This window comes from Danio aesculapii, chromosome 16, assembly GCF_903798145.1.
Source record: "Danio aesculapii chromosome 16, fDanAes4.1, whole genome shotgun sequence".
NCBI lineage: Eukaryota > Metazoa > Chordata > Actinopteri > Cypriniformes > Danionidae > Danio > Danio aesculapii.
The window spans coordinates 34,103,215-34,113,638 of NC_079450.1; the positions used below are offsets into that span (position 1 = coordinate 34,103,215).

Below are 10,424 nucleotides of genomic sequence, written 5' to 3' on the forward strand. Positions count from 1 at the left end.
TTCATTCACATCTGCAGCTGACGTCAGAACAGCAAGAATCGTTGCTCATTTACACACGTCACTTTAGAGCTAGTATTTGAATGACTCTCTAGCATAATATCTGAAGTGATGACAAAACAGGTGATTTTGCTGACATTTTAAGATTATAAGGCTATAATCACTATCAGATTACTGTTGTGTTTGTGATAAGGAGAAACGCTAAACACGTGCAGGCATTTCTTCTTTCTTTCTGCTTACTGAACTAGTCTGCAGTAGTGAAAACAGGAGACTCATTAAAAACAGATGGCCATCTTTGGTTTTAAGACTTTAAGATCTCACACAATTACTATGATATAAATACAGAACTACAAAATACAAAAGAGAGAGATCGACTTAGAAACTCACTTCCCTGTTTTATAATGATTTGATCAGCTGTAAGTTTAAATTTACACTGTATTCTTCCTACTCTAAGGGCTTATTATGTGGTCTCTGTCGCCATCATGTGCGCCTCTTTGGTCTGTTCAATGACAGACTAATGGTCGCCGACGCGCTGTCTCTCAAAGATTATAAATATTTAAAATAGGTACTATCCTTATAATTAAACTGCATAGTTGCAATCTAAACAACTACTTCTTAACTAAAAAAGCCTCAAAAGTACATCATGTTGTCCAACAGCAGCAATATTTGTCAAACTGTAGTGTGTCCTCTGCTTGTTGCTGTATGCGGGTGAAGGGGCAGTACGTGTGCTGTTACGGCAGAATATCTGTTTCAAGAACCAGACAGAACTGTTGTATATATGTAACTGGGGTATTTTTAACAATAGCTTGAAATACCATTTTTATTAAAATATTTTCTTTTAACATTTCAGTTAAAGTTTTGATAATTATTTTATGTGTTGTTAGTTTGTCAGGGCTTTTATTTCATCTTATGGTGCATTTATTTGCTATAGTTTTTCCTTTAGTTTTGGTTTTGTCAAATGACAAAAATGCCCTTGGCAACTTTATAAAATACATTTTATAGATTACATTTTTCCCAGATAATTAATTTTATCACAGTAACATGGTTTATCAAGGTTATCTGTCTTGGAACATAAAGTACATTCTCAACTTAATTCTGAAGCCTCATAACCTTCATTTCCAAAATATGATGACAGATCAGTGTCATTAAAAATAGCACATTCGGAATGTTTGCTGAGGGAAACACTCACCCGAGCTCAAAGCCCAAATTTTCACACAACAGTCTGTGGAACCACTTAGGACAAATCTTTCCTTGTCAGCCAAGTCGAATGCACGTGCTGCGTAAAAAAAAAGCAGATCAAGAAACAGTGAGAGCAGACAATGAGCAGAAAAAAAGAGTGACCGCAGGACACGAGCAAAGGAGAACTAAGGACAAAGGATGTGAAGAACAAATGCGCTGTCAAAACAGCAAGACAGGGAGTGATGGAGAGCAAAAGGGACAGATGGGAAGGAGGACATGAGTAGCTGCAACAAAAGAGGTGGGAGAAAGGAGAGAGAGAGGGCATAAAAGATGAATGAACAATTGTGCTTGATGCATCTGTATCAAGCGGCTGGACCCGTCAACAGGATCAATTATTCTTCACTTTCACGCTTTGAGACAGTGCCACTTAAAGATGCATGATTCTTGATAAACCGAGAATTGGGATTTTTTTCTTTTTCTTTCTGAAAATAAAGATCACCATTCTCTCACAAATTACCTTGTAATTTACTAAAACAAAATTTGAATATAATCAAATTGGAATTAAAGGTGCAGTATGTAAGATTGACACCCAGTGGTTGAACTAGGTATTGCACTTCTGGATCAAAACAGATGCAAGTGCAGGTTGCTATATTGACAACACCAACAGGAGTGTGCCTGACTATTGAGCCTAAGGGCTGATTTAAGGCTGATTTAAACTGTGTTCTAAATACCAGCAACGGCACATGATAGAAGGAATATTCTCCATATTAAAAGCAGTTTTTGTTCTGACCAACACTTTTAATTGATATATTAGAAATGGCTTCTATTTCTTGCATGTGAGTTTAAATGTTATTTTACATGACATTTATTGCCATACTACTGAAAGCAGCAGCAGATAGTTCACCTCAGATCTTGAAAATAAAATAAACCATTTGAAATTGACCTTTAGAACTGTGACTCAGTGCAAGCCAACACATATCAGTGATTCGGCATCTACATTTAATCATGTTAAAAAGACTTAATATGTATTAATTAGATCCTTACAATTTCGTTGGAGTGCAGTGAGTGTACTATTCTGTGCTTCTAATAATTTCTGTCGTGTTTTGTCCGGTGCAAACAGACCAACTGCTTATCACTGCAAATCTCATCACGTAGCGTGTTGTTAGGACTTTTGCATAATTTCAAATCGAATCAAATCGCTGTTTTGAACTAATTGTTTGAATTAAGGATTTAATTAATTATTCAATAAGACGGGAACATACCTGAGGTGCTACAACATCCCTAAGATTTTACTGTTATATTTACCCATTACAGAACTTAACTAGCCTTCTAACTAAACTAGTACGTCCGAATTCCATTCATACTTTACACATTCATACTGTATAGAACATACTTTTCTAACGGCCGAGTAGTACGTTTAAATTCAAATGCAGTACCTACTGAGTAGTAGGCGGTTTCGGACGCAGCCAATGTGTTTAACTATCCATCACATTTGTGGCCGATAATAAATTTACACCTCTTACATCTAGATATGCAAGCAGAAAGTATGTACTGTAAGCTGCTGTGGTCATGTTACATGAAGCACATTCAGGCTATTTTTTACATTCAAGAGTTGAATTTCTTGCCCAAAGCCAACAAAACTTTAAGCTTCCAAAAATAAGAAAAATGACAGTCACAAAGTGTGAGCAGTGGGATTAAACTGGTTAATGATTTAGTAACTCACTCATAAAGACTTCATGTTTCACTACTAGATGAATCAGCATTTTAGAAGAATCTCGTAGAGGAATAATTCAATAATTGCATGCATGTGTTTGATTGGATGTGTGTGTATGCGAGTGCATGCGTGTCCATGTATGAGTCCGTCTTTATATGGATGAGTGTGTTTGAGTATGTGAGTGTGTTTGTGTGTATGTGAGTGAGTGCATATGTGTCTTGTGTATGTAAATGCATGTGTGTGAAAGGGAGTGTATATATGTGTATGACTGTGGGTTTGTGCATGTGTGTGCTTGTGTATGTGTGTATATACCTAGTCTCCTGCAGGACTCTGGAGGTGGTGCACACAGACAGGTGACTCCACCGCTGTGACCTCCCAAATTGCGCTGCTCTGTTGCCGTGGGAACATGCCACACTTTAACCGTTGTGTCTCGACTTAAATTGGTGGAAACAGTAGGAGAAAAGCAGAGTGAGAAGCAGAGAGTGATGTTAACAGTTTGCCAGCAATTAATATAACAGTCGGTTAAGACCCGTTTACATCAAGAATGAAAACTGCAAAAGTAACTATAAGAATAACTACATTAGACAGTGCATGATAAGGTTCTGTTTAGTCAAAATGCATTCTGCAGTTTTGTCGTCTGCTGTCTTAAATACTTTTAATTAAATACTTTTAATTCTGACTGACAGTCGATGTTTTTAATATTCATCAGCTAGAAATAAAAAACCAAAATCTGTTTCTGAAAAAAATTTCAGATACACAGAGCTTCTATGTTAGCATGCGAATATGGACCTCAAGAAACATTTTTCTTATTAACAATGTTGAAAATCAATGTTGTTTAAAATATAAATGTTTAAAACGTATTTATATAATTTATTAGATAAGTAATAGTGATCACTTTTCATTCAGTTAATTGCTTGCTGAATAAAAATACACATTTCAATATGTTTGTGCTATTAATTGCATTTGAACTATTCATTCTATTAAAATTATAATTCTACCTTGAAATTTAATAAAAACATTCTCAATTATAAAGATGCACAACCTCATTTTGAAATATATAACTAATTAGTATCATATAAAATATGCTTTATTGGTGTGGATTCTGCACTTCTTTTAAATGCAAAATAACTCTATCACTAGTTGTTATTACAATTATTCTAATACACCAATCTGGTCCTCAGGAAAGAAAATCAATTATTAAATACGTAGAGAAAGGTGGTGCTACTGTGATACATTTTTTTGCATTATTTTGTGATGAGCAGAATTTCAATTTCAACAAAACTTCAACACAATGAAATTTAAAACTCGTTACTATCACATTTGATCAATGTTATAAATTCAAATATTTATTTTATCATAAATAAAATAATAATTATAAAATATTTCTTACCCCAGTTGGTAGTTAGTTTGAATTCAAAACTAAGTTAAATATATTTATAAAAACTATTTAAACATTTAAAGGCCACCTATGATTTTAAAAAATCCTCTTTTGGAAGCTGTTTGGACAGAACTGTGTGCAGGTACAGTGTGTCCACAATCTTCATTTTAATTTCCTGATGTTAAAATAGGATCCAAATCCCTCCCATTTTGAGGCCCGCTGCAACGTCGTAGGAGTGCGATTTCCCCGCCCACCAAATTGATTGACAGTCTCCGTAGTAGCATGTATAATCACATCCACAAGGCAGTACATGGGCAAAGTAACTGGGATTAAAAGATCTGTTCAGCTCGCTGTGATCATCAATCATCAAATGCGATCAAGAAGGAGTTTTACAAGTTTAAAATGTTCCTAAAACAGTGTATGTTTGTAATAAATACAGTAAAATTGCTGTAATTTATCACCACTGCCACATAGTGTCAATACAATTATATCTTTATAATGATATTGTGTGTAACTCATCATTGCAGAAAGGCTTGAATTAACTCCACAACAAATATAACAAATAACCGTTGGGAAAGTTCTTAATTTAGTAAGGGAGATCTGCTTCATTCTTGTCTGTCACTGTGTTGTTTATTTACATGAAGGCTACTGCTCTGACACGCACAGAGAAACAGTGAGCAAGGAAAACCAGCTCATTCGCATTAAAGGCACAGGCAACAAAAACAGCTACAAGGTTATAACAAATTTCCCAGATTTATAAACCTATAATAAATAATCTGATGGGTATTTTGAGCTGAAACTTTACAGACACATTCCGGAGACACAAAAGACTCATATTAAATCTTGAAAAGAAGTTAAAATATGTGCCTTTTACATTTAAATGTAAAGTGCATTACTGATTCTAGAGGATACACATCCCACCTTTTAATTTTATGATGACAGATTTGTATTATTATGCAAAGTATGCTTATTGTGATGCATTCATTTTAGAACTACAGAGTTTCTTCATTGTTTATCCTTTATTGGTAGATAGTTTCTTTATTTTATTTATTTTTTAATCACCCCTGCTGTGAACGGGCCTTTCGAGTCATAAATAACATTAATTCCCTCATAAGTCTCCAGTACCTTCCAGAAATCACAAGATTGTCAACAGCAACCGCACAGGTGATGATGTCACTGTGGCCCTCCAGAGCTCTGAGACGAAACTTAGCCTTTTCCCAAGTTTGTTTGCGAGATCTGAATTCAGCATCTGCAACGTATATAGAAAAACAAACAGTTTCACATAAACTGAGGTCATCTTTTTTCCCCTTCTCTCTCCTGCAAATGCAGATAAACTAACCATCTGTTATATCGCTGCACGAGACAGCCATAAGGCAGAACTTCCTGTGAAAGACAAGCAGGCTTATAATCAACATCTGCACGAGGAACTGTAATTGTGTGTGTGATTACTGTGCTAATTTGACCTTCTTGTTCTTCTTCAGTGAGGCTGACGGGGAGATTCGTTTCTCCTCTGCCATCTGTCTGGTTTCCGTCGCTTGCTTCATTCTCACGTCTTTCCTCTCGTGCAATCTTTAGCGCAGGACGGTGGCCAACATGTTGCTCTGTGACCTCCTCGCTAGCGTGAAAAACAAACATCAACAACCACTGTGAATTATTCTCACGCCTGTCCATAGGTGTTAAACAAAGCACTGTTGTCTTGTTATACATGTGTAGTAGCAAGTATATTATTAAATAACAAAGCATCAGACAGAAAGCCCGAGTGTGGGAGTTCAAGGGTAGACTTTTCTTAAAAGAAATATGATGAATCAATACTGCCTAGGCGCCAGAGAGCGGACGACTAGCCAAAGGCAGAAAGCTGGAGTTTAATCTCACGCACTCCGTCCGTCTCGCTCCCTTCCTCCCTCCCTCTCTCCCTCCCTCATTCCCTGCCTAGTCGCTCATTCTTACACTTGTCTTTTCATTCTATCCTCCTCTTTTCCCACAATCCCTTGAGTTTGCTGGGGGCCAGAAAGCTGCAGCAGAAGTTCAGCCAATCTGGATCGAAGCTCCACCTTCTTCGAGACCTACCAAGAGTGAAAGATCAGAGATTTACAAATATAGGACTAAATCTGAATTATGAAAATATAAATACATGAATTATTCTTAGAAATGTGTATTGTCATTCAGTAAAACTTTCATGAGGGATTGTGGTCTGTTTTATATTTAGTGGCCTATTTAGTGGGATAGATCACCTAAAATTAAAATGTGCGCACTATTTACTCACACTCAATTGGTTTCAAACCTTTATGAGTTTCTTTATTCTGTTAAACACAAAAGGAGATATTTTGAAGAATGCTGAAAACCTGTAACCACTGACTTCCTGTGGTCAAAAAATATGTTGGATGTCAGCAATCTTGGGGGTATTTATACTTATGCGTGCTGTTCCGAAAACACTAGCTGGCAGCAGGTTTGTTTTTTCTAAATGCTACCTTAATGTAGAAATAGCTAAAACTACTCATTTAGAGGCGTGAACCGGAGGACGTGCAACAACTTTAATCATGAGGTAAACACAAAATAAAAGTTTCCATCTGGAGCTCCTGTACAGGACTTAACACTTGTAAACACTCGCTCCGTCGAGGCTCGCAGCTCTCAGCACTGCCCACACTCATCACCGCTAAGGGGCAGACCAATCACAGAGCTTGCTCTACGTATTGTTGCGACGTGTAGTTACATTTTTTGAGAGGTGCGCATCAGCGACAGCCATGGCGAGGGGTATCCGACCGCGCGAAGGCTGCGCCCAACCATACGTGTGCGCTTGATGCAGAAGTATACATCAGCCTTAACGAGTATTGCATTACTTAAAAAAAAATTTTAATAATATTTGAGCTACTTTTTTAATGTAATGTGAGTTTTTTCTAGTTTAATTAAGTGTAACGTAGCATAACGTGTTTTTCGTGGACTTGGAGAAGGCATTTGACCGTGTCCCTCTTGGCATTCTGTGGTAGGTGCTCTGGGAGTATGGGATCAGAGGGTCTCTGTTAAAGGCCGTCTTGTCCCTGTATGAGACTGCAGCTCTGCACAAGACGTTTGGCCAGCGGAGAAATTAAAATGGTCGTGCCCAACTGAGCCTGGTTTCTCTCAAGGTTTTTTTTCTTCACTTCCGCCTTTAGTGAAGTTTTTTTTCCCTCTCCGCTGTCGCCACTGGCTTGCATGGTTCGGGATCTGTAGAGCTGCGCATCGTTGGATTTGCTCTTCAGTATTTGGACTCTCAGTAGTGATTATTAAACCACACTGAACTGAGCTCAACTGAACTGAACTTAAACACTACAAACTGAACTACACTGTTCCTATTTACTGTGACCTTTTATGTGAAGCTGCTTTGACACAATCTACATTGTATAAGCGCTATACAAATAAAGGTGAATTGAATTGAATTGAATTGAATGAACAGAGCAGGATTTTGGTTTGCATTGCCGGCAATAAGTCAGACTTGTTTCCAGTGCATGTTGGACTCCGGCAGGGCTGCCCTTTGTCCCCAATTCTGTTAATATTGTTATGGACAGAACTTCTATGCGCAGCCGTGGGCCGGATGGGTTCCGGTTCGGGGACCACAGGATTCGCAGACGATGTTGTTCTGTTGGCTTCATCGGACATGGATCTTCAGCATGAACTGGGGTGGTTTGCTGTCTAGTGTGATGCGGGTGGGATGAGTCTCAGCACCTCCAAGTCCGAGGCAATGGTGCTCCACCGGAAAAAGGTGCCATCTCCAGTTTGGAGGAAAGACCTTACCCTAAGTGGAGGAGTTCAAGTATCATTGTGTTTTGTTCAGGAGTGAGGGAAGGCTGGAATTTGAGATTGATAGGTGGATTGGTGCAGCGGCAGCAGTAACGCGGTCAATGTATCAGTCTGTTGTGGTACAGAAGGAGCTGAACTAAAAGGCAAAGCTCTCGAATTTACTGGTCAATCTATGTTCCTGCTCTCATCTATGGCCCTGAACTTTGGGTCATGACCGAAAGGACAAGTCCTTGGATACAAGCAGCTGAAATGAGTTTCCTTCGCAGGGTGGCAGGGCACACCCTTATAGATAAGGTGAGGAGCTCTGTCACCCGGGAGGAGCTCGGAGTAGAGCTGCTGCTCCTCCACATCGATAGAAGTCAGCTGAGGTGGCTTGGGCATCTGTTTCGGATGTCACCTAGATGCCTACTTAGGGAGGTGTTACAGGCATGTCCCACAGGGAGGAGGCCTCGGGGAAAACCCAGGACAGGCTGGAGGGACTATGTCTCTCGGCTGGCCTGGGAATGCCTCAGGATCCCCTCGGAGGAGCTGGAGGAAGTGTCTGGAAAAAGGAAAGTCTCGGGTTCTCTCCTGAACTGCTGCCCCCGCGAACCGGCCCCGGAAAAGCAGGTGAAAATTAATGAATGAATATATCAATCAAACAATCAATGAAAGCTTAACACTCAATGAGAGAATGTGTACATTATTTTGAACATATGGAAGAAACGGAAAAGGGGATAGTCTCAGTGGACAGTGATTTAACTTAATTAGACAAAAAGTACAGAAGTAGAAAACACGTTGCTTTAAACTTTTAATAATCTGTATTTACGACATGTATAGCTCTGGGGTTAGGAAGTTGTCAAAAGATAACATTATCCTTGATTATTATATTTGTATGCGTTTCTGAAAGGTAAATGAAGGTGTAGGTTATACAGTGTATACAAGATACAAGAAGAAAAAAAGTTCTGCAAGAGATCAAACCTCGGTCCGGTAAGAAAAAGTAAGTCAAAAGTAATGTGAAGCATTACTAGTTACTTTTTTTTGGTGCAACTTAATATTGTAATAAATTACTTTCAAAAATAACTTTTCTCAACATTGAATGACAGTCGCTATGGGTTTCCAGCTTTCTTAAAAATATTTACTTTTGTTTTCAACAGAATGAAGAAAGTCAAACAGGTTTGTAACAACTGAAGTGTGAGAAAATGATGACAGAATCTTCAGTTTCGGCTGAACTTAAATAGAAAATAAATGCTATTTACTTCATATTTTATTGCATATTTTATTGAAGGAGTGGGATACGTGTAAGGTTGTGGACAGTTTTTGGTGGTATAAGTAATGTTTATGGTGTAAGCGATTGATCAACAATTGCAATTAGAGAAATTAATTAAATTAAATGCAATTAGAGAAATTAAATGCATTTAGAGAAATTGATTACATATCGTCACCTTAGAATTATAAGGTTCTATCTGACATTTGTCAGAATTAAGTTATTGACATATTCTCAATAAATGACAACTTATTTACATTATGGTGTTTTTTTATAAGTTTTATAAATTTTAGGACTTTATATTTAAAAAAACAAATGTTACACACATACTGTTTGCTATATGGAGTGCCAAAACTTTGAAGCTCAATATCTCAAAATCATTCAGAATGCAGATAGAAACTTATAATTCCAAGGTGACGATATTAACATACAAGCATATTTAAATAAAAGTACAATTTAAAAACCATTAAATGTATACAGTAAGTGAATAAACGTTATTAAAAAGTAAGTAAATTGTAATTAAAGTCACTTAATACAAAGTAGGTGCAAACAAGGAAATATGAAGCTCTGAAGTGAACAAGATTGAACATTTCTGCACTGTTCTGGGTGCAGCAGAAACACACAAATATTTCATGTTAGTTAAGAGGAAGAGCATGATAAATATGTACCTTTATTTTTTCCTCTGGAGTGAGGGAGATTTTTATCTCCAAGTTCTCAATTTGCCTTAACTTCTTCTGAAGTTTCCTGACCTCCCCCATCTGAATGAAGTGTAAACACAGACCCAGAGCCGATAGGATTCAAACTGCAGGGGGTTCCTCGAATAGCACTGGCTATGTGTTAAAGCTGCGTGCATTTATCGATGTTTTATATGAGTTTAATCCACGGTGGAAAGTATAGTTAAGGGTTAACGGGTTTGTTGTTATTTTACTGCACACTTCACTCGCGGATACAGTATGCAGACGTGTAACACACACGGACCTCATCAGCCGGAAATCAGCTACGGCTAACGGACCTCATCTAAAGGAAACACGTCTGAATCTCTCTGGCGACATCGCGTGGATTTAGCGAATGGTTACTTGTCAATTTCTTGTTTATCATTACATGCTGCTAGTGTGGCTTGTCGTTGTTTATATAAA

The 10,424-nt window shown here is 37.8% G+C and overlaps 1 protein-coding gene across 1 annotated transcript in view; it reads right to left on the reverse strand.

Annotated features, from left to right (window-relative positions):
- si:ch211-154o6.3 (uncharacterized protein LOC563854 homolog) overlaps positions 1–10,292 on the reverse strand; it is a 31,434-nt gene extending 21,142 nt beyond the window's left edge. The window contains exons 1-6 of the mRNA XM_056475354.1: positions 9,957–10,292; positions 6,216–6,331; positions 5,732–5,883; positions 5,394–5,517; positions 3,203–3,324; positions 1,187–1,273 (exon numbers count right to left, since the gene is read on the reverse strand). Of these exons, the coding sequence (XP_056331329.1) occupies positions 1,187–1,273; positions 3,203–3,324; positions 5,394–5,517; positions 5,732–5,883; positions 6,216–6,331; positions 9,957–10,046 (691 nt within the window). The 5' untranslated portion in view covers positions 10,047–10,292. The remainder of the gene's footprint in view (positions 1–1,186; positions 1,274–3,202; positions 3,325–5,393; positions 5,518–5,731; positions 5,884–6,215; positions 6,332–9,956) is intronic.
- Positions 10,293–10,424: the final 132 nt, after the last annotated feature.